This window comes from Populus euphratica, unplaced genomic scaffold (genome assembly GCF_000495115.2).
Source record: "Populus euphratica unplaced genomic scaffold, PopEup_1.0 scaffold119.1, whole genome shotgun sequence".
In the NCBI taxonomy this organism is placed as follows: Eukaryota; Viridiplantae; Streptophyta; class Magnoliopsida; order Malpighiales; family Salicaceae; genus Populus; species Populus euphratica.
In genome coordinates, this window is record NW_011500011.1 from 344993 (window position 1) to 370286 (window position 25294).

General features: G+C 34.9%; 3 protein-coding genes across 4 annotated transcripts; all 3 read right to left on the reverse strand.

Moving 5' to 3' along the window:
- Nucleotides 1-1985: 1985 nt before the first annotated feature.
- LOC105141462 (BAH and coiled-coil domain-containing protein 1) lies at nt 1986-6146 on the reverse strand. Its single transcript, XM_011048689.1, is given in 5 exon segments — nt 1986-2363; nt 3851-3989; nt 5024-5092; nt 5201-5543; nt 5729-6146. Coding segments are annotated over 5 exon segments (678 nt in total). The 5' UTR covers nt 5829-6146; the 3' UTR covers nt 1986-2336.
- A 1049-nt stretch (nt 6147-7195) lies between these two features.
- Nucleotides 7196-11661, reverse strand: LOC105141463 (Ribosomal protein L4/L1 family). 2 transcript variants are annotated; one of them, XM_011048691.1, is made up of 9 exons: nt 11489-11661; nt 11085-11255; nt 10942-11003; nt 10621-10747; nt 9354-9502; nt 8940-9047; nt 8713-8832; nt 8104-8277; nt 7196-7617 (listed from the first exon to the last, which is right to left on the reverse strand). In XM_011048691.1, exons 2-9 carry the CDS (start codon nt 11194-11196, stop codon nt 7516-7518), a joined length of 954 nt encoding a protein of 317 aa, XP_011046993.1. In that variant the 5' UTR covers nt 11197-11255; nt 11489-11661; the 3' UTR covers nt 7196-7515. The 2 variants fall into 2 exon arrangements, with proteins under 2 accessions (XP_011046993.1, XP_011046992.1); XM_011048690.1 differs by having other exon boundaries at nt 11085-11263.
- A 3048-nt stretch (nt 11662-14709) lies between these two features.
- LOC105141464 (homeobox protein SBH1-like) lies at nt 14710-19653 on the reverse strand. The gene is made up of 4 exons (XM_011048692.1): nt 18787-19653; nt 17883-18126; nt 15583-15827; nt 14710-15154 (listed from the first exon to the last, which is right to left on the reverse strand). Exons 1-4 carry the CDS (start codon nt 19198-19200, stop codon nt 14951-14953), a joined length of 1107 nt encoding a protein of 368 aa, XP_011046994.1. The 5' UTR covers nt 19201-19653; the 3' UTR covers nt 14710-14950.
- Nucleotides 19654-25294: the final 5641 nt, after the last annotated feature.

A 25294-nucleotide genomic window follows, 5' to 3' on the forward strand; every position in this document is an offset into this window, starting at 1 on the left:
CTGCATTTTTGTCTCCTCCTTCCTTTACCCATACTCCTTGCGGTAACCCTAGGAATCGAGGAGTGTAAGTTGCCATCACTTTGGCTCCTCTACCTTTCTCCACTAGCTTCACTCTAGCAGCATCTTTCAAATTGTTTGCCTGGAATTTTCAACCAGAAAACTTAGATTTACTTTTACCATCATACTTTTGCTTTCGCCTTCAACTTTGAGAAAATATATAGAAGGCTATCAGCAACTGGGAAAGAACCTGAGAAGGGGTAGTGTGGACTGATTTTCTTCCCTCGTGAGTTAAATGGCTTCCATGAAATGCAAGTGTCTCTCCTTCCAATAAGACCAAGTATACTGGTATTTTCTTCTGCATAACAAGCACCAACCATAACAAAAACAAGAACAACAAGCAGCACTGCGCAGAATAACTCGAAGAAGCACGATCAACCTTGTTTGTCATGATCATTTTCAGTACTGAAAGAAACATGAGCTCAGGCATCAGGGATGCTGAAAAAAATAAGGTGCCATACGCCATGCAAACACATGAAGTCATGATTCTTAGTCACATTGTCAATGTGAATAAAGCTGTTACAGTTTTAGCTAACAAGGAAAGGAAGCCCTACTTTGGACTAAAATCATTACTATTACTTGCGATTATTACTTGTAATCTTGTATGCAAGGGACAGTTGCAATGGAAAGGGTGGGCTTTTAGAGGTACTTCTTGTGCACGCTACCATTCTTATCAAAAAAACATTATTACAGTCCTGGCCAGATTCATGTTGACACGACTTCGATTAGTTATTTTTACCATCTACATGTTGATTTTCTTTTTTAGAGGTGATGATCCTTCCTGGTGTTTCGCATCATTATTGCGGTTAACATTTAAGAAAATAGATTTAAAAAATAAATTATAATTTTCTTTTTCTAACCAAAGTTGGAAAAAAAGTTTTTAATGGGATTTGTACAAAATATATATTTTGATTAATTAAATATTTGTAAAATTATAATTCAAAAAAAAAAATCAACCATTAACATATAGCCCATATGATCCGTACTCAATTGTTGCCGTGTGCAAGGTGTTTAGCTCTGAAATGGTAAAATATTGGTGTATTCTTTCCGATTTAATCTTTCCAAATGAATAATATAAAGAAACAATAAGAACACAGCCAGGCCCACTGACAGTTCAGGCTCATAATTCTTCAGATCGGCTCCCAAAACATGAAAATTGAGTAGGGAAGCGTACTCATGTCCCTCTGCTGTCCATTTCTTATTCATTCAGGTTGCTCCCGGTGCTCCTTTCTCAAACCAGAACAGTTCTCCGAACGTTAGGGAAGATAAGAGAGGGAAGACCACCCGAACAAACCGATTGAATGGATATCCAAACCGAACTATAGCGGCTTAAAGCTAAGCCTAGAGCAGTGTCACTGCTTGATCGGCGGTGAGGAGCATCTCCAAGTATAGTATGGGTTAAAGGATCAAGGATCAAGCGCTTTGACCTTGTCCCCGGGATCCACCATAGTTAGGTGCTAGCGAGATCCGTGTGATAGCTGACTATCCAGCACGGCTTCGGAGAGTACCTTTTTCAGTCCACGCTGATGAATGGTAGACCCCCTATCAAGCAAGAAACAAGTGGCTCTTCGACGGCGTTGTCACCATTGAATCTCTTACGGTAAATAAGTGGATCAGAAAGTCAAATTTGAGATCTTATTTCCTACGGGACGAAAGCCAAATGTGAGTCCCGGCAGGTATATTATTCTACATTTTTCCATAACATTCATTTTTTTCTTCCCGACCGCTTGTCCAAGCCCACATGGTTTAACAGTGTAAAAATGAAAAATGAAGTTGCCCTTCCTGCTCCAACCTCAAGGTCATCATTGCAGTTGCCACCATCAGTTCGGACAAGGGCAACGCATCACAAGTCTATAGTAATACTGTAAGACTTAGTAGTGATAACTCTCTGCGTGTAAAACAAAGTCAACAAATGAGCAACGACAACATAAATTAAGATGGTTGCTATCAAACTGGCAAGTGAACCATTAGGCATAAATGGTGTTCGGTGTCTTGGCTTAACGAAGGGAATACCAGAAACCCGGAATGTCTACTCCATGCATTAGGTTTGATGTCAAAAAAAAATCCAAAATGAAACCTTTTTCAGGGTAGATTTAAGAAAACTTAACCTAGCATAACTTACATATTCCACAAGACAAAAACACATGACTACTGACAGCCCAGTTTGAGCAAAGCACACCACGGTCATTTGGAATATACATCACACACCAACAATCTACAAGCTAAACCTGCAAGAAGATTTAGGTCTCCCTGTGCAATCACTGACCTACTAACTGCACTCATCTCTTCCGGCGCTTGTTTTCTACCTGTAAAGTTCAGAGACTTCAATAGGCATTCATTTCATAGAAAAATAAAGAGCGGAAAACATGTACTGAGTGTTTTTGGAGAAAGACAGAACACCATCCATCCATTGACGAAAGAAATCCCTTGGCATAGACAAATAACTTAAATCCAATAAATAATGAAGAACAATGAAAGTTGTTTTAGGATGATGGCAGTAAGAAATTGGAAGTGACTGCAAACAAAATTTCACCAAACCAATTGTCAATGGATTACATTTACAAAACCAAATGAAATAGTCAAAATCTGGCTCAATTTTACTGACATGCCATAAAAGAAAAGGAAAAATGAAGACAACAAGAAGTTGATATTTCCAACTAACTATATCATCAAATCCATTTTATTTTTATTTTTTCCAAATAACTCTGCCACAGAAGAGAATTGTGTTTTCAAACAGGAATGTTAGAACCTAAAAAGAATCAACAAGCAGGAGTATTAAGCATATAAGGGATCAAATTTGGTAAAATATATCACTGTGGATCCTGATATAATGGCAGACCAAACATCTAAATATAGTCTGTAATCACAGACCCAGATTTGGATCTATAGTTCAGGATTTCTCTCATACATTGAACTATTGAAAGAGCAATGAATGTTAAAATCTATATCAAACAACTTCCATCATTTGCACAACCCCAGCATAGTCCACTACATCACATCAATTAAGATGAAGAGGACATCATAGGACCAAATCCATCTTATCCAAGCAACTTAATACAATAACTCAAATTTTCAAATGGTGATGTGTGCATCAAAGTTGCAATCTTCTGAGCATTATAAGCCAGCCAACTCTCCATATTCCAGAAAAAGAAGATTAGGGATCAGGAAACAGTGTAGAAGTGAAAATGGTATTCCTAGCGTAGCACAAACCATGGAGCTATATAAGAGCAAGATATCTTCCAACACAAGGTAATAGAAATATAAATGCCTTGATTGGTCAAAGGCCATAACAAGTAAAACTCAAGAAGGACAAATAAATAAACATAAGCATGAAGCCAAACTACTGTGTGGAATTTATGGATCATGCTTATTGCAGGTTAAAAAAAAAATTGCTTTCAAGATCAGCAAACCACCATGACAAAGCTGCAGCCCAAACTCGTATTCAGTTACATGCATGAATGCAGCAGTGCATCCTACAAATGTATCATTTTAAATCAGCTTACTGTTCAGTAGATTTTAGCCAAAAGGATGGTTGATGCCATAATGGTAATGGAAACTCATGTAGTACTTATCCACACCATACATCTAGCATTAGAGACATCAAAACACTAATACAACAACCTACTCCACACAAAAGTTGGTGCGTCAATGAATCATGTTAACTTCTAGCATCACAATCAAAAAATTGTCACAGAAAACAAGCTCATAGCATGTCATGCACAGTAAATGGGGTATATTAAGGCCATTAAAATGATTCTCCAGAAAAAGGGAAACAGGATATGAGAAGTCTCACCTTGACAGCAGTAACTGATGACACTGAAAACCCATTTTGTGATCTTTTGACATCATCATCAGATGCACATTCAGAACACACAAAGTGATCCAATTTTTTTGCCTCTTCAATTGTCATGTCCACACAAGCAGGATGATACCTACAAATAACATGAGATGCATAACTATAAAAGCAGGTGGCTGAACCTTTTTTTAGCACCGCCATCACATGTGCACATATATATACAATTTTTCTATTCACAATGCCTCCAGAAGGCCTTCATGTGCAGACAAAGATACTCATCCACTCTGAGTTGGTCACTATTAAGCAATAAGAGACAAGAAATATTCCATTCCCTTCAGCATAGCAAGATACCAGATTCATGTGCATAAGCATACAGGCATAATTATCTCCTGTCGTTCAAACTATATCCAGAAGGCCTGAATTAGGGAATATAACAAGGGGACTTACATTCACTATGGGTTAGTAAGCACTAGACAATGCACGACCAAGAACATTGTGTTTCCTTCACTCATGGATGAGTCAGAGTTTAAAAGCAACAGAACTATGACATTTAAGATGTAGATAAGAGCATAAAACCTTATATAGATAATAATGATCTTATATGGAAAGAGGGAAAACAAGAAAGATCACACTTTGATAACTGTTCTTGACTTAACTCACCATACAAAATAGTCTTGAACAGCAAACACATAAGGTCTCAGAATAATACAAATATCATTAAAAAAGAAAAACAAATAGAATAACCACCCGCTAAAGTCCAGATTCATGGCCTAGATGGCAAAAGAGGACAGAGGGAAGATAACTCTTGATGGGATCAAGCTATAAGCTAAAATAACAGTCAGCACTCACACATCCAGCAACACAATTGTTTCTTTCCAATCCTTGAGCTTCTTTATCTGTTTAAGATTCAAAATAATAGCTGAGAAGTTCACCTACAAAACTCATTTTTCTATAATCGGTGAGCTTTCTTTTGGAAAAGGGTTCGAGTGGTAGTACTTAGCTCCTTTGCCTTGGGACACAAAATTTCACCTTTTTTTTCTTCTCAGTTTTAACTTCTTATAAATTACAGTCCCCAGATGTTTAGTCTGACACAACCTTGGAGTGAACTAACAGACTAAATAACCAAAAAGAGAACAAAATCAACACACAACCACAAGAAAGCAGCATTACCAGTCCTTGCAGCCCTCACATTGCACCATAAGATCATCTGGGTTATATGGCATCTCACATTTGCAATACCTTCAAAATCAGAAACCAATTCGACCTCAATCAAACAACAATACACTAACCAAACATAAAACACATTCCAACATACTTAACTCTAAACCATACTGAAAAGATACTCACACAGCAACACGGTCCGGTGTGAAACCTCCAGTAGCAGCCTTATACTCAAACCTACAATAATAATCCTCAGCTCCAACATTTTCAAGCTTGGTATAGTTCTTAAAAGAGTGAACTGTACACTTCCCTTCAATAGTGTGAGCACTTTGCACATCATAATGATCTGATAAGAACAACTCTTTCGCTCCATGAAACTGCCTGCGCCCTCCTAAAGACTCTTCTGGCCTATATTACCATCTCACTCTAACCTTCACATTGTTTCTACTGTCAGCCTCCATCCCCTCAATTCTCGCCACGTATGACGGCCTACCAGTATCAGATGGTCTCATCATTACACAATCCCCCACTACATAAAACACCAACAAACACGCAAAAAGATCAAACCTTTACAACAACCAATTATCAAAAACACCAAAAAGACAACAACCCATTATATAAAAAAAAAAACCCACAAAACAGACAACAAAATCAGAACTTTACTGTACCCAGATAAAGATTAAGTGCAAAAATGCATTTTGATAATGTTATTACCTCTGACAACTTTGGTGGTGCCGCGAATTGTGTAGGAGTCAAGGTCCCTCTTGCCAGTTTTAGGCTTGGAGATGAGGCCTCCTGGTCTGGTTTTAGCCATGGAAGCTTTAAGCCTTAAGAGTATCCTCTACTCGAAAGTGATGGAGTGGGATTTTGGGAGAAACAGAAAATGGGATTTTGAAGGGAGAGAAACCCTAGCTTCTTGACATTGAAGGGAGAAAGAAGCCAACGGAAGACGATACTGTGACTCTTCACCTGTTACAGTGACTTCTCTTCTTTTTTTTTAATATGTGAATGTGTCAGCTTAATCAATGACTAACAGTTTAGTTTAGCTGGAATAACATGGTTTTTGATTTGGTTAAGTTGGTTTGGCTAATGGGGGGTTGCCATGTAACCTAGTTCGTGTAATGTCGGATTGATTGCGTCTTCTCTGAGTCTTATCGTCCATCTCCCATGTACTGCAACGGTAATAAATGTGCGGTAGTTTAGCCATTTTGTCCTAACACTGTTCATCTCTCGGAATATTTTATATATACATATAAGAAAAAAAAAATTATAATTTATTTTAAATTTTTTTATAATTTATTTTAATACCTTCCCGATCAAGTTATTTCATGGTGTAATATTTATAATATTGGATCTCAAGGAAACACTGAGCATGAAATTTTATTACTCACTCTTACTGAAATAATACAGATAAGTTTATAAAAGTAAGTTTAAATTAAAAAATATTAATTTATTATTTTTTCACCCTATAATTACATCAAATCAAATCTTTAATGATGAAATATTTATTCCTAGTTAAATACACATTTGATAATAAGATATAATGATTTTACAAAATTTGATTTAAATTAAAAAATATTAATTTAATATTTTGATAAAACAACCCATTTGAATTATAAACACTTTAATCTGATTACTTTTTTCAAAGAATTAGAAACACTTTAATCTGATTACTTTTTTCAAATGTTATAGATAATTTTGACGTTTTAAAGCTTCGATATTTTTTTTTAATATTAACAAATCTTAAAAAAGGCTTTCAAACCAAATATAAAGGTATTTAACCAAAAGAACCTTGCAACTTTAAAGTCTTTTGCTTGACAATTTTGGGATTCTAATGGCCACATTCATCTTGAGCTGGTTATGATAACTTTTTTCCGCAGTTCCAGAGACACCTTGTCTTTGCAATACAACAAATCCCAAAGGTGTGAACTTTGCCAAGAGAAGCATATTGAGCTTTATGCACCATCAACATGTACGATATGTCCAGATCACATGCCCACAATTCACGATGTGAAATTGACCTGGCAGCCAATCTTTTTCAGCTCTTAGCCTTGTGTTATTGACATGACAATGGTAATTGTTTCGCCAGGCTATAACTTCATCGGCACACCTAATCCCGAGTGGGATTCCATGCGGAGCTGGGTGTCACTTCAACCTCAACAAATCTCACACCATCAAATGCCAAATTGCATCTTGAAACACACGTTTCAGAAAAGTTAACCAACAAATGGATAAAAATCTAGAGCAATGTCTTCAATTACCGATGCACAATTTGCCAAGCCATGTTCCAAAAAAGAAGCGGCCATGCCAATGTTTGCAGTCCACCAAAACTCAACTATAAAAATTCCCAAGTCGAAGACAACTAGCATTCATGGACTGAGCATCTTGGACACGTATTTCCATCTTATAACCAAAACTACACAGACATGAGTTATTTTGGTCGGAGAACGAAGGATTCCTAATGGAGCAGAGGATACAGTACAAACTACATCGTGTACGCCTCATCGTTTGATTGGAGTGTGCATCCGCTCAACAATTTTGTTTACGGCATCACGGGACATCACCAAGGTATCGTGCTGCAGGATGCTATACACATTTAGACCCTGCAAAAACAGAAAACAAGAAAAGAATCGATAGTGAGTCTTTCCAATAAATAATTGATCCAAACATCTAGAATAGAAATCTTTCGCATGGAGAATAAATCAAAAATTAAAGTGGCTTGAAAAACCATCGGCAAGAAAAGAGGGTGCTTAACAACAATTGATACGCACTATCATCCATAGGGTAAGAAAAATAAATCAACGAGCAGTTTTTAAATGAAAGAAAACATTTCAATGACCAAACTACATTATACACAGCTAAGAATAAAAACAAAGCTATAAATGAAGCTTACAGCCAGGAATCATAATATAAGGGTTTGGTAAAAACCAGAAATGATGTATTGATTAGATTATTTGTAATTCACTGCTCCCTTGCAAGGAAGAGCAGTCATATTGCATTCCCAAAGATGAAATTTGACTGAACTTTAACCAATCAGTACCAAATTCAGAGAATTCATGGAAAGGAACAAGGATAGAACCACAACTTACAATCGACGGTAGTAAGTTTACATAATGTAGATTCTGTGTTGCTAACTTCAGCTTCTCATTAATGGGGCCACCGTCCACCACCAGTAATTTCTTGGTGTTCTCCATTTCATTGACATAGTTCACAATATTCTTGGTTTTATGCGAAGGCACCTCCAAATCCTCAAAAACCAGAAGCTGTGCATTTGAAAATTCAATTAAGATTATTGCTCAGTAAATGCAAAAAGTTTAAACAGTTAGAAACTACTGTGAATATCAATTATGAGTGAAAGAAGAGAAGGTGTTGTTAGCATTGCAGGCAATTGAAATCAAGAGCAACCACAATAATTCAAATCAACAGCAACCAACCCACGAGGCCTGGGTATGCCAAAGATAATAATGACAAAAAAGAGCCAAGATCTTGCCCAGGGCATAAGTTAATGATGCATTGTGTAATATCAAGATAAAGAGCCTAATGTGCCAGACTATGAACACATTAAACCAAATAAATCCCATATAAGCTGCTTATAGATGGACATATTTGGTAACTACACATGCCGCTTAAAAGAAATTCTGGCCTTTCAAAGACAGGCCTATGTATAATCAAAGATTTGGAGACAGAGAGAGGCATGCCTTTCCTTCTGCTGCACGAGCTGACAAAGCAATCTTCAGTCCCAAACGCCTCACCTTCTTGTTTAATTTAAAAGCATGACTTCGTGGTTTAGGGCCATGCATAACAGCACCACCTCTAAACTGTTATAGAATCATTAAAGTTAGGCCCACCTAATATATATTCAAGATACAGCAGCATTGATAATCAATTAAACCAATTATCAACCAGGACAAAACAGGCTCTATACCTGGGGTCCACGCAACGTTCCATGTCTTGCTCGGCCAGTGCCCTTTTGTCTATATGGCTTTCTGCCAGTCCCACTAACCTCACTGATTGTTTTTGTTGAATGTGTTCCCTGTTGACACCACAAAAGATATTAGTATCAGAGGCATCCATTTTATAAAGATGAAGTCCTAACATGCAGGCTGCAGATTTTTCTCAAGAACATGAAAGTTAATCCAATTTAGGAAAACAACAGTCGTCACAGTTCATGACACATAGCAAATAAAATCTAGCAAGTCATCAGACTGTTTCTCAATAAGCAAACCCAGCAGGTTTTATCAATGATATGGTTGGGAATACTGTTGTACATTTTTCAGAATCCATTACTGTTATAGAGTTACAAGCTTCGAAGATTTAAAGAATGGTGGTTTGAGACTACCTGTTGTCGTTTTGCAAGCTGCCATCGCACAACACGGTGAATAATATCCTTCCTGATAGGGACATCAAAAACATCACCAGCCAAAACCATTAAACCCTTGTCCTCATTGTGAAAATTTGTCACTGGAATTACCAGGTCCTGATAAAGTCCTGTATCACAACATCATGTCAATATAATATGCCTGAGTTGTAATCATTAAAAAAACCAAGAAACATGGAAATTCAGTGCAATTAAGCCTTAAGCAGTGAATCAATAGGCCAAATAAGGAAAATCTCACACTTTTAAATATTCTGGGAAAGAATAGAACTAAAACTGTATTTACAAGGTCTAAATCACACCCAAGAGTCTGAACCTCAGGTATCCAATGTCAACAGCAGGAAAAGTAAACTTCTATTGGATTGGATGTGCATGATAGCACACATTCCATGAAAGAAATTAAATAAATCCTATCACACACAACACTAGGTGAAGTGGCAGAAGGAAAAAAGATCTTGAAAAAGAGTTAGAATCAGCTTAAGTATGTGATAGCTTTTCTTTTAACTCTACTTTGTAACTTCATCAGGGTTGAAGTGGTAAACGTCAGCACAAATCTAATGTAAGATGAAACTGTTTATGAACTGAGGTCAAACCATTCTTCCTACCTTTTCTTTTTTTTTCATTAAATCAAGAAACATCCAACTAAAAGATCAATCTGGAAAAAATGCTAGCTAGTAGTATAACTAGACTTCCCAACTAACTGTCTAAGATTTCATAATGGCAACCACACCAAAAAAGTTGACAACAGAACAAAATTAAGTTTTTGGTTTGAGAATCTTTTCATCGGCAAGTTCCAAAAACAAATGTTATGATCTCAATTACCCTTCAATAACCTAAAATATGGAGATAAATGCAAAACAACTGCAAAACTAATAAATGCATTGTCATACAAGAAAACTCTCAGCTCTCTTCCTAGTTTGTACCTATCTCACGTTGTGGTGTTACCACATTCTTTGCAGATAATAAATCAGAGGGGCTAACCTCATTTAACTAAATGTAGATAAATGCAAAACAACTGCAAAACTAATAAATGCATTGTCATACAAGAAAACTCTCAGCTCTCTTCCTAGTTTGTACCTATCTCACGTTGTGGTGTTACCACATTCTTTGCAGATAATAAATCAGAGGGGCTAACCTCATTTAACTAAATGTAGATAAATGCAAAACAACTGCAAAACTAATAAATGCATTGTCATACAAGAAAACTCTCAGCTCTCTTCCTAGTTTGTACCTATCTCACGTTGTGGTGTTACCACATTCTTTGCAGATAATAAATCAGAAGGAAATGATCCATCATTAGATTCAGAAGTCACATTGGATGTCAAAAGCCTCCGGTGAGCAAGGGAAGATACTGCTCCCTGCATAATAACGTGATATACCATTAGCTCATAAGTTCATTTCCAACGCAAGAACAAAACACAAGGTCATCTATCAGTCAAAAGCAGACCCAAATAGAGTTCGACAAGCTGCATATAAATAACCCACACCCTAAAAGTTCAGAATGGTTGTGCAAGAAGAAAGAAGGAAAAAATCACGCTCAATGAGTACGTACCTTGATAAAGCTAGAGGATTCTGCAGAAAATAAGCAATCCCAAGAAACGTGTCCATACAAATCTGTTTACAATAAATTCAAACAAAAGCTAAAAATCTGAAAAAAAAACCTCAAACCAATTCCAGTAAAGCAAGTTCCTTTACCATGAGAAGCTCGAAATGACTGACTGGTAAGACAAGAAGAATCACCACAGCGACCAAACCCAGACAACGACCCAAACGAACGCAAAACCCTTCTCGAAATCGACAAAGCCATAACTCCTACTGACTAGAAAAAATAGCCCCACTGATCCAAGCAAACCAATGCCACGTCACCTGTTCATCTATCAATCAGAAAGTTCAGATTTTTCATCGTTTTTTACTACTAATAAACAAAATTATTGAAACACAAATTGAGTTATTAACCATCGATTAGATACGATGATAAAATTCCAAACTTCCATAAAGGAATTGAAAGAAATATTAATGAATGCAACGAGTTTGATAAAATGCTTCAGATAAAGAATACAAAAGTAACTTGAGATCCGTTGAGTTAGAAAGAAGAGTACCGTGATACGGAACCCTGAATGTTGAAATGAGGCCGGTGATTAACAGCAGTCGATCCTCCTCCAGCAGGAGAGGTTAATTTTTGGAGAAAGGAGGCACTATGAGAGTGGGCGAGAGAAAAGGACGAAGCAAAACCCCAGAGGCTGGTTTCCCATGGGGTTTAATAAGCAACCTGGTGCTTGAGAAGGCTAAATTGTAAAACACCCCTGAACAAGAACTTCTCGACTTCCCACCCTGAAGTTTATGAGTTTTTTTAATTGGCCCCTTTTGTTGGGGTTCAAATGTCAAAAAAGCCCATAATTATCCATTTAATTCCTCTCACCTTCTTTGCCAATAACAAATTACATGTATATATATGAAAATAAATATTCGAATTTCTCGTTTTACTTAAATATTATCGTTACCAGCAACTAGCCAAAACCAATTTAAACCGAGCCAAAATCAAACTTTTAAAATCAATATACAAAACATAAAATAAAATAAAAGGTTGAAATAATTTCTTTAGAGATTTTTTTTTCAATTGTAGTTTTTAAATATATATTTAATTGGGATTTTCAATTGAAGTTTCTTGTATACCTTCATAAGCTTTTTTGTTATAAATTATAATTTTTTTAATCAAGATTTTAAAAATAAATTTTTAGTAGAGGTGCGTGTTGATTAACCACACAATTCCAAATAAATTTATTTATTCCCACGTCGTATTATTTGTCTGCGTACTTCGAACTTTCAATAAATAACTCAAATTTCAAGCGAATTATTTAATCTATGATTTGACTAGTCAACTGGCGAATCAGGTTTGCAGATTAATGTACACGTGCGTAGCCTGACATCAGCAAGCATATATCTTGCTGTGGCTTTCCTTTTTTTTAATAAATTGGGTTCAACTCTCAGCACAAACATATCTTCCTTTGCTTCAGATTAGTTACTCATTTCTACCTCTCTCTCCATTAATACATTCGTGCTAGATTTTTCTTGCTTATCCAAGTTTAAGTTTATAGTTTTTTAAAAATAATTTTTATTTAAAAATGTATTAAAATAATATTTTTTTTAAATTATTTTTAACATTAAACAATTCATAAAAATTATTTAAAAAATTATTATTATTTCAAATAATCCTATAAACTTGAATTGTTAACATTTTTCATTAAAAAAATAGTAAGGTTCAAATAACAGTATCAAAATAATATAATTATTAATTAAATTGTTACCGGTAAATGGGAGAGTATAACCTTTGCGGTTCAAACTAAAAAAAATTAAATTTATATAATTTGTAACCCTTTTTTATCCTTGGTAATCTAGTTCAATCTAAATCCATTATATATAAAATAAAATAAAATAAAGAAGGTAAGCTTCTTCTATTTTTTTTAGCGTATATCAAGAAACATTGCGAATTCAAGTTGTATATTCATCATTTTGTTCTTCAATGCACTGAACAATTACTTTGGTTACAAAAATAGAGTTGTCTTTTTAGGGGATCAAAATATTATTTATCAATTGATCATGAGCAATGCAGTAAATTTATGTTTTTAAAATATAGTAGAATTACTTTGTTACTCTTTAAAGCAAAAAATTAAATCTTTTATCCAGTGATTTTTATATGTTTTCAACTTTACATGTATAGTTAAAAGACAATTTTAACCTTGCATGAAAAGGTTTTTTCTCTTTGTATATTTTTATCTCTAGTAAAATGACATGTCTAGGTTTTGACTTCAAAAATTCTAAGCCTGACAAGAGGATGTTTTTATTTTGGCCACATGTTTTACTATAATATTAGTACAGCATCAAGGTTTTATAGTAATTGTAATTATTAAAATATTAATAAATTAATATAAAAGATTGACATGTACTGTATATGTGTCCATCATTCTATTTGCTAAATAGCTGTTGGTGTGGCGTGTTTATTATTTTTTATTTTATTTAAGTGGGGTGTTCGGGCCAGCTTACACGCACCACGACTAATCCCCACGGCCCACTGAACATCCTGCAAGCCCAGTGAGCAGGTAAGGCATCGCGGGGGTGACAGACGTGCATGGTGAGATTCGAACCCAGATGCGGAGAAAGGGAACAAGCCCCTCCCACCGTTAGGCCAGAACCTCACTTGCAATGGCATGTTTATTTTAAATATATGTGTCGAATATATTTTTATTATTTATTCTAATTAATTTTGAGGCCCAAATCAATTTATATTTGAGTCTCCTAGCTCATGAATCAACCTCCTATGTCGAGCATTTTGATTATCAAATAATATATTTTGATTTTGATTTTTTTAAAAAAAATTCAAATATGGTCCTCAGTTAATAAATTCTTATTTTTGTTTTAGATTTTGTTTTTGAATTTGTGGACTTCAAAATTTTCTTTTGGCCTTTAATTTTAATATTTGATGGTATATTAGATTTTAACCTTTAATATTTTGGTTTAAACTTTTATTCTTGGCACATTCATATTAGATTTTAACCTTTAATAATTTGGTTTAAACTTTTATTCTTGGCACATTTATTAAATTTTATTTTTTATTTTATTATTGAATCCATAATCTTAATTTTTTTAATGTCATCTCTCGATTTTACTGAAATTTTTATCTTGATTTTATCTTCAATCATTTAAATTTCGAGAAATTAATGATAATTTGTTTTTCATTCTTTTTCTACGACATGGATATATTAATTTTTTTATTTTTTAATACATTTATGGAGCTTTGTCATTGCCTTTTTACAATTCAAAATAATCAAGTCTACTCGCAGCAAAGCAGAAGCAAGCTATCTACTGAGATACTAACAAAACAACTCAATTGAATTTATATGAGTTGATTTTGCTAAATAATACGTCCTAGATTTTGATTTATTACTTGGACTCGCTTCTGATTTTTTTTATAATATAATAATAATAATTACATTTATAATATTTAAATTAATATATATATATATATCTTTAATTTTAAAAATAATTTTTTAACATAATATATTAAATAATTTTTTATTTAATCTTAAATTTAATCATAATTTTAACCAAATATATATAACCATCAACCCACCCTCAATTATAAAATAATTTTTTTCAAATGTCATCACAAACTCCTTAAGTATTCTAATTGTCTTTGTTTCCAAATTCCATGTATTAAATTGTCTTAATTTGTTTGTTAATTCTATATACTTGCAGTTATCACTCGATAATAAGCTAGGAGGATTAAAAATAGAAGAAAAACATGATATGTAACCCCCAGAAAAAATAAAATAAAATTTGGCATTTCTTTATGCACTGCAAGTCTTAACCTAGCAGGAACTAGGCATCTGCTTAACGAGACACTTCCGTCTAGAAAGAGAAACATGCTATACTGGATATAGATAGAGACGAGGTCAGGTTTAGCTACATACGGTTACATTAGATAGCCTCCGGATGCATGCCAGTACACAGCATACATAAGCATGTCAAGTGGAGTGATGATCATTCACGTATCATGATGATCTTCAAAGCAGTGTGTGAGAGATGTCCATTGGGAAAGGATTGCCCAAAACATTATCCATGTAGTAATGAGGATGGCCGGCATCCATCACCACAAACTGCATGTCTTCCGATGGTTTCCAATGTCGTTTCCTTTGGTTAATGAACCAGTTGTTTATCTGCTTCTGATCCAGACCAGTGGACTCTGCGAGGGCCAGCTTCTGTGCCTCCTGTTGATACAATGTCTCATCGCATAAAATAACTGAAAATTATATGAACTAAGAATGTTATGATGCATGTAACCTGTTAATTATCTGGGAGCATAAGCAATTGTGTCGAACATAATTTAATCTCAAAAGCAAAATGTTGCAGTGAATATTTGCTCCTGTGTGGTTCCAAAGAGTTGATTTACTTTTAGCACGCACTTCAATAAAATTCCGTCCAGAGCCAAACAAACCAGAAGGAAAAGGTTTGAAAAATCATCTAGCAGCTACGAAAAAAGTTTTTTTAAAAACAATCAAGAAGTAATTATCAGAGGGGAACTAAGCAAGGGGCCGATTCAGCTCCACTTCAAGTTTTCTTGAACCACTTGCAGCACACAATATACTTGAAGCATCTATGGTGCTATGACATGAAAAGCAACATGAAACGTGCATACCGATGGATATGGCCATTTGTGATGCCTGCTCCACCAATCCAGCAGCTGCTGCCTCGCTTCTTTGGGCAATTTCCCTTTCTTTCTCTTTTTCATGAACTCCTTCTTAAGACTGCCTAAATATCCACTGTACTTGCGAAGTAGCTGACCTTTCAATTCTTGATCTTCTGCTTGAGGATCTATGAATTTGTCATTCACATCAACCTCTTCTTCGGATGATGCATTCCTATCATTGCCCTCGCCCCAAGCTGATGGAAACATAAAAGGGTTAGCAGCTCATAATGCAATAAAATAACACATGAAAGGTTACTGCAGGAACTTGCATCACATATTTTTGCAGTACTTCTACATTGACAGATATTAAAACAGCTTCATAACTGCCATTGCAACATACAAAACTTGATACTTTACCACCTATATATGAAACTATATAATAATTTGACTATCATCATGAAAATGGAGGGCAATGACATGTTTACATGAAACTATTTAACAAGAATCTGTGCATTTGTCAATACTTACAGGCCAGCATATTCTGTACAAGCAGAACTAGATAGACCAAAAAATCCTTTACAAGATGCATATCTTACTCTCTTATCACTTAGAACGGGGACACCAACATAGAACAATGCACCATTTAACTCAGTAAAAAATCGTCTTATTAGACTGTTGGACATAAGCTTACACGGCCCTTTGCATAGTGCTGTGTGAACCAATTGATGCAATGCCTGATAGAAAGTACTGTAATATTTGAGCCGACATGATTAACTTCAATTCATATGACTTAGGTTACTTGGCATCATTTGGTCTCCAAGGCTATTTCCTTTAAAGAACTATATATGATTATTCCTAACATGAATCCTTAACCAGATGTATACTAATGAGAGCTGTTATTAATTTGAACGATGGTGGATAGTAGTTGGGTATGAAATTATCGGTTGTTTTGCAGTAATCTTTCATTGGAGAGAGACAACAACAACTGCCTTCAAGGCATGGAGGACTAATCGACTGGATGAGCTTCCTCACAGCACCTACTTGTAGATGCTTCCCTCTTTATCCCAAAAGATAAGCAATGAAAAGTTTGACATGTTGACTATTCATATCTATCCATAAGCTATGCCTACAGATAACATTCAAAGAAGTTTAGTCCCTTGATTAATACATGATTATCGTTACGGTTCATCATGAGAGAAGACGGGAAGATTGACAATCAAAGTATGTGAACAAAAACCCTTAACGAGTACAATAATTGAAGCATCCTACAGGTGCCCCTACTCCAATTCTAGCAATGCTTTTGACTTAGCAATGCAGAGAACTAAAATAGATGTTAGAAGCTATCGAAATTCCATTAAAATATACAGCCGCAGGAACATAAATTCCTCGATATTGGACAGTACAGCTCCCTTCCATACCTCAGAAATCCATGCGGATCCAAATATTATCCAATGATCCATACCTGTACTTGTGCCCTTAGTTTCTTCAGATGATTAGATTCAATCTACCTGTCCATGCTCATGATCCAACGTATGAGAACTCAAAATCCTAGGGAACCCTAAGAATCTAAGCAGACAGTAGAGCCCCCTATGCCCTTCAGCACAAGAAACATAGCCCCATTTACGAAACTTTAAACACCAAAACCTGCAATTTTCCATCTTATCAGCCAGTTGTATGAGGAGTTGTTTTCCATGAAGAATCTTCTATGCAATCAAGAATCTAGCGACCAGACATCGAACTGGCAATCTCTAAAAGGCTTTTCAACCAAAAGTACTTAAATTGCATTGCAGAAACGCATATAAATATAAAAATCTAGTTCTATCGGCATCAACAATAGTACAACTACAATATTGATTGGAAAGAAATGTGACAGGCATTAACCAACACAGCAAGTAGAATTGACGAGAAACAAAATAAAATACACAAACACCAAGGAGAGAGTCAAGTCAGGGAATATTTACTCTACCATCCCATCTATGTCCAGCAAGAAACAATGTCTTCTCTATGGTTATCCTACCACCTCGAAGTGTTCCATCTAGGGAAAGAGATTAAACTTAAAAACGTATAGACTGGGGAAAAAAGATATATAGAATGGCACCCACTTTGGGAAACAAGCTCTCATATATTGTTAATTGATCCGTCTCGGAAACAAACACATGCATGATTTATTGTTGGTCCTTCAATAAAAACACAAATCCACAAAAAATAAAGAGGTCAAAATTATATTTGGAGCTCAAAAGACCCGAACAAACATACCAAGAGAGAGAGGATGGGGAAGGGAGGGAAAGTGGGAGGGAGATTATGATCACCAGAATTTGGAGACGAAAGAGTGAGGGCTCTGAATTGGCATTCGACCCTCTGAAGAAAAACCATGGCTTCCTTCAAGGGCTTAGAGAGTTCTTGCTCATACTTGGTCAGCATCTCACAGTAGGCCTCCATGAATTGGTCAAGGGCTGGATCTTCACCGATGCCGTCTGTATTTGCAGGGGCCATTGAGGCAGCAGATGCACAAGCTTCTTCAAGTCTAGCCACGACTTCAGGTGGTGCTCCAACCTGAAGAAATACTGACACATGTGAGCTATGTATGTCTCTCTCTCTCCCTCCCTCTCTCTCTATATATATATATGAAGGGTTGAAGGAAAGATAAAAGAATAAGTAATTGAGCTCCTGTCCCCATCATGTGGATTGCTTATAAGGGTTCTGACCCCCACTTTCTTGGCAACAGAATTCTTCTTGGATGCATCGAAAGAACACACGCACACAAAAAGGTTGAGAATTTGGGAGATGTTGATCACTTCTTAGATCCATAATTACAAGAACTTTTGGAATGCATGTGTATATATATATATATATATATGAAGGGTTGAAGGAAAGAAAAAGGAAGTAGTAATTGAGCTCCTGTCCCTATCATGTGGATTGCTTATAAGGGTTCCGACCCCCACTTTCTTGGCAACAGAATTCTTCTTGGATGCATCGAAAGAACACACGCACACAAAAAGGTTGAGAATTTGGGAGATGTTGATCACTTCTTAGATCCATAATTACAAGAATTTTTGGAATATATGAGGGCAACTGAGTTAATCTATTTCCCACAAGAGGAGGAGTTCTGTTATGGATATGCATGAGAGAAATAACAAAAACAGGTCTTTATGGGTTAGGGATGTTTAGTAAGTAGTAGGGTTACTAGGGCTGAAAATCCAGTCTATTCTTCACCTTTTGACAATTGGCATAGGCAGCCAAGAGCCGATGATAGTGAGGATGAGCCATAATTTTAGCCTTTACAGAAGTAGAACTACTACCACCATCATTGTTCTCCATGAAATAACACCCAGTCGCAGTGACAGTGTTGTTGTGGCTGTGATCGTCAAGAATCATAGAAGAGCCACTAACGCTATTATTAATACGGTTTTGACTTTGATAGTTGGTAGCGGGTAGAGGAAGGAATAAGGTATTTGATATTGATGAATCCCCCGCATTAACATGTTGTTGCTGATGGTGATGCTGATGAGCAGAAGATGAAGAAGACATCAGAGGCATCATCATCATAGAGCATAGTCCATCACTGCTGTCTCCAAAAGCCATCATAAGTGAAGGGGTACTTGAACAACCAGCACCACCTCCCTCCATTATCTCTCTCTCTCACTTACTATCTTATCTTTTTCCTAGTTGTTCTCTTGTGTGCCTTGCAACTTGGTAGTAGCAACTTGTGTAGATGTAGTAATAGCAGCACTAAAATTTAACCCTCTCTCCCTCTCTCTCTCTCTCTCTCTCTCCCTCTCCCTGTTTCTTGTCTTCTCACCAACCTAGGCAAAATCTTATTTCCTTTTGCTCAAAAAGTGGGGTGTGGTATTAGTATTGTGCAGTGCTCTCCCGGGATTTATGCCACAAAGAACACGCGTATTATAGGGAAATCCTAAATAATGAGCAGCAGCAGCAGAAAAGGAGTCAGTATTTTGTTGCGTTCTTGTGAAGGGTTTTGTTCAATCTTGGCAAGAGAGAGGTAGAATCTGTCTGCAGAAAAAAGACTGCAAAGATTTCCTTCGGAAAATGGGTGTTTTTTCTCGCTGAATTTCTGGTCTTTAAACGAGGGAGGAAGAGGAGCAGATTGCACAAGAGAGAGAGAAAAGGAGCAGCAGAGGCTGGCGGTGGGTAGATAGATGGTAAAATGAAAGCAAATATTTGGGTGATCTCTGAGGGACTGGCCACAAACGTTACCTTCCCGATGAAAACTCAAATCTCTACCTCCCTCTTGTCTTGCACTGCTATTACTGTCAGAGAAAAGGAGAGAGAAAGCGAAAGTGTTTGTTTTTCTCCAATTTGTGAAAGAAGCAGAGAAAGAAATGAACGATCAAAACGAGGAAGTAAGAGAAACCAACAGGAAAACGCAGTGCAGTGCAGTGTAGTGTTGTAAAAGGGTGGTGTTGAAGGGGCACGGATATCAACAGACTCCTACGCTACTCTTCTCGCTCGCCCTCTCAGTATCGGGAGATTGTAGAGTACTACAAGGTCTTTAATTACATTTCATCTCTAAGATTTTGACTGAGGTGGGCAGTTTTGATTGGAATCTGTCCACTCAGTTAATTAATATTCTCCCAAACGTTAACGTTGTTGTCCTCTTCCTTCCCCTTAACCCTTGAGGCCCAAGAGGCAAAAACTCCAATCCTCCTCCTCTTTTCTTTTTAACTGTGACTGTGTGCCCGCTAGTCTTGCTTTTACGTTAGTGGTCACTATAGAGTTCTCGCTACATCCTCTTCTTCACTGTTTTTTTGCTGCCATTACCATCAACCTCTTCGGTGCCACGACTCTCGGCTGGTATCTTATTTGTCACAAATCTTTTGCGAAGGATTGCGATTGCAGACTATATGAGTGTGGTGCTGCGTGTTTTTTGAAATTTTTTTTGTTTTAAAATATATATTTTTTAAAAAAATTTTTTGTTTTAAAATATATATTTTTTAAATTAATACTAGTATATTAAAAATACATTAATTTAATATATTTTAATATAAATTATTTTTAAAAAATAACTAATACACGCTCGTATAAAATTTGAGTGTGTTTATAATGTGGTGCAAGGTGTCAGGCAATATATATGAGAATGTTAACTTACCCAAAAAAATAAAAATATATGAGAATGTTTGTAATATGATGTAAGTAAGGTTCTTTTGAATTAGAAGTATATTAAAATTATGTTTTTTTTAAGATTTATTAAGATTATGTTTTTTTAAGATTTATTTATCTTTCAAATAAACATATTAAAAAATTAAAAAAATTAAAAAATATCAATTTGATATTTTTATAAATAAAAAGCAAAAATCACCACAATAACAAAATAAAAACTAACTTGTGGGTGTTAAAAGTCTTAATTGGTTTTAGGTTTAATTTGGCACTGTAGTTCAATTATATTTTTAAAATTTAAATTAATTTTTTTAATTTTTTTTATTGTTTTAATGTGCTAATCTAAAAAATTATTTAAAATATATATTTTTTATTGTATTTTTAAATGAAAAATATTTTAAATAGATAGTTAAATTCTTAAAAAAACAATGGGTGCTTTTTGAACCGAAAACAATTTTTCCATTCCCTTTTCAGTTTTTTTTATTATTGTTTTACCTTTTTAATAAAAAAAATAAACAAGTGTTCGTTTATTAAAAATAAATATAATTTTTTTCAAGAACAAATTAAGATTAGTTAGTATTAGCTGTATTGATATTTTATATTTATAATAATAGCACTGCATTTTCTTTGAAGTGAAAAATATGAATCCTTTTTAAATTTATAAGTGTTTGGACATGAATATTATTTTCTGCTAGTTTCAATCATGTGATGTGATGTCATGGATCTCTATAGATTTAAAGATTTTTAATGTAATCGTACTAATGTCTACCTGCCATCCATGATATTAGACAGCATGCACGCGCGCTGAAGCTGAATTAGAAAATAAATATATTTAATGATGTTATAATTATAAATTAATTTTAGATAAATAATAAAAATTAAAGATGCAATAACCTAATATTTTATGATAAAAAAATTATATAGATAATAAAAAATTTAAATTATCTATAATATCTTGTAAGACGTGATTTAATTTTTCAGTTAATATTTTAATTTTTATTTTATTTTTTTATTTTATTATGTATTTGTAATTTCTTTCAGTGTAATTATAGATTTTTTTCAATTTTATATATGTATTTATTTTTTAAAAAAATTAAATTTTATTTAATAATTAATAGATAAAGATCCAAAGTGTTCTTTTAAGTTGAAATTTAACTTTTTAAGAATTAATTATTTTAATAAAAAGCAAAAGAATAAGTTATTGGATGAGATGCTTATGGGATAAAAAACAATTCGAACCCAATCCAAACAAATCAAGGATGGAGGTGAATAATAGATATTAGATATTTAAAATGTTTTATACTAATAAAAATATTTATTTATTTTTATATATTTATGATCCTTTTTATTTTTAGTCAATGTGGAACTTTAATCATATATCTAATAATCCTCAACGTGGAACTTTAATCATATATCTAATAATCCTTTCCTTGAACAAAAGATTATTGAGCCTTCGCTCAAATAATTATTTATCTATTTACTATTTACCAACTAAAATTTTTTATTTTCTATTTCATCGTGTTAGGGTCAGGACACTTTTATGAAGGGAGTAACACTGCCTATCTAATAGAGTTAATCCATGAATTATATCGTGATCTAATTAGGACCTACCATCTTCATTCAACATTTTAATGATTAATCCATCATGGGTAAATTTGAGGCATGACTCTGATACTATTTGTAAGGATTATGGATACTATCTATTTTCATATTGATATGATATTATCTATTTTTTGTCTAAGTTTTCATGGATTTGCTATTGAGTTATACTCAAAAAACCTCATATCAATGGAGATATTTGTTCATTCTTATATATTCATGATCCTCTTTATTTGTAGCTATATATTCATGATCCTTTTCATTTGCAGTTGACGTGGAATTTTGGTCGTATACTCAATAAAATTAACCTATTCTCGCTCTTGTTTTTTTTCTTAGTAATTATTCGACAAGATAATTTATATATATTTTAATTATTTTTTAAAAATTTTAAAATTAATACTCAAGTAAATTTTTAGCAGCTTTAAAATTCATAATGTTAAAATTAATAATTTTTAATAAATAAATTTTTAAAATTACACCGTATCTAATTTTATATAATTACAAGTTTATATACGATTAATTACACCTTATCTAATTTTATATAATTACAAGTTTATATATATATATATATATATATATTAAAACTTTATTGTTTTATATTCAACATAAGAAGATTACAACGCTAACAACAACAGCATGAATACTCTACGGCTCATGGACAAGTCAGGACGAAAAAGAAACAGAAGGAAGACAATCTTTTTGCAGGATTGGCTAGGAAATGTGAAGCTTTTCTTGCAGCCTAATTATTAGGTTAGTCATAGTCATAGCATCTAATCCAAGCTATTTTATTAGCAGAGATGAAAGGTCGGTTACCGCCGATTAAAAAGCTGATAAAGCATGTGGGACAGTCCGAATGTCTCTGCTCCTCTCCCTCTCTCTGAGAAAAAAAGGAAAAGCGAAAAGGATGGATGGCAGCCCTATCTTCAAAGAATCATGGCTCATGCTCAGCAACTTGTCTCTTCTTCTTACGGGAATAGTAAAAGGGCGAGAGGAAGGCATTTAGCCACAGGACCTGCATACGGAGAGAGTAGTGTCCATGTACGTATTTAAATACTGTAATTTTTAAAATCATTTTAATGTGCAAATTAATGTTATTTTGAAAAACCACATCCCACTTGAGAACGAACCTGTGATAGGAAAGGAGAGACCTAAAGTGCCTTTTCTTTTGCGAGGCATCAACAGGTAGTAATGGTGCTTTCTTTTGTTTTATGTGGTGAACCTTCATTGAATCCATCATCATTTGCTCTCTATTTTCCTTGTTATGCCACCGTCTAGTCGCCTGGAAAAACGGGGAGTAAAATATCCTTTATTCCCTACTCTTGAACGAAATTATAACATGATATTCCCCCTTTAAAAGCCTTAATTTAATCCCCTAATTGTTGTTTTCTGTTGATATTTATTTTAAAGTTGATTGGTTCTTTTCTAAGAATTTAAAACTCGAAACGGGATCAAGAAATTTGGTGGCTAGACAATGCCAGCCAACAAGGGTCGAGGAGCTAGTTATAGGCAAACCTATGCCTAAATATTTGTTTGTATTCTATCAAGAAAAGGGATATGTCCACGAAAGGCAAGCAAGGTTAATGTCATGTCGTCCATATGCAAACCCAAGCATATGATCCTGTTCAACAACAGAAAATCTACAAGATCCCTAAAGTGGTATCGGGTCCAAAAAGTGTTGGGAAATATAATCAGTGATTTACTGATATTTGTTTATAGAAAAGGAAGTATACTGACATAATATTTAACGTAATTCAGCAAACTGTCTATATTCATGGGAGAAGCCATTGCATTATGTAGAAAGAATACAAGATTTACAACAATAGAAAAGGAGGAATCATCCACTCTTCTTTGACAACTCTCAATCTCATTCTTTTCTCTCTTTGTAGTGCTGTAATAACAGCTACTGCTTACTGCCCTTGGCAGCACACTCTCTCCTACATTTCTCACCTCTTTGGCTCTACTTCCTCTCTCTTATTTTGCTCTCTCACATGTGCCTCTATTTATAGGCATTCATGGAGACTTTTCTTGCTTTGTTGTCAATATTGGTGGCCACCAACTCTAGCTTATTCAACAATGGTGGCTGCCAATAGTCAATGGTTGGTGCCATCCATTTGTTGCATATGAAATGGCAATCAACCTAACAATCACCCCCTTTGTCATTCATGTGGGGCAATTGTCCTCTTACTTCTTCAACACAAGCTTGCATCTTGCAGCTCTTCCAAGCTTTCTATTTTGAGAGCGTTTGTGACCAAGTTTACAGGTACTTGCCAAACCTTTCAATCATCAGAGTAACCTAAGCACACCTTTTCTCACACAAAAGGATCACTATAACCAGATGGTCTGCCACATCACATCTGAATAGTTTAATGTTTATCTCTGGAACAACATTTCCCTTCGAGCGTATCAACTATGCTCGATTCGGAATTGCGCGATTCAAAATGATTCATCAAGACTCATATCAAGGCTTATAACACCCCCTCAAATGGATACTTCAAGTGCGACAGTAATTATCTGAGTATCTCAATATGATCACAAGCTCACTACTCTTCCAAGAGTCTGCTCATCCAGGAGTTACGTCTGCCCTCTATTCCACCCTAAGAACCACGCCTTACTTCTTAATGAGTCTCCCACTCTTAATCTCAAGAGTCTAGGTAGCTTTTCGCCTTTAACCATGGGGGCAGCCCATTAAAGGTTGATCTATATATGTCTTGATACTCTGAGTATTACAATGTCATTACCGAGCTCACCATCTTAACAAGAGTCAACTTGTTCCCGGAGCCTACGCATGCCCTCTGCTCTTTCATAGGAGTCGCGTCTTAATGCTCCACAAGTCACCCACTTATTGCCCAAGGCAAATGTCTTCTAGTTCATTGATCTTTAGCATGAGAGTAATCTCCATGAAAGTCAATGTTGCATTTGTCTCCATACTCATCATAGCCACTTCATTGGCTATGCACTTGTCCACTTATATCCAGCCATCACATTGACTCTATGACGTTATGAAATT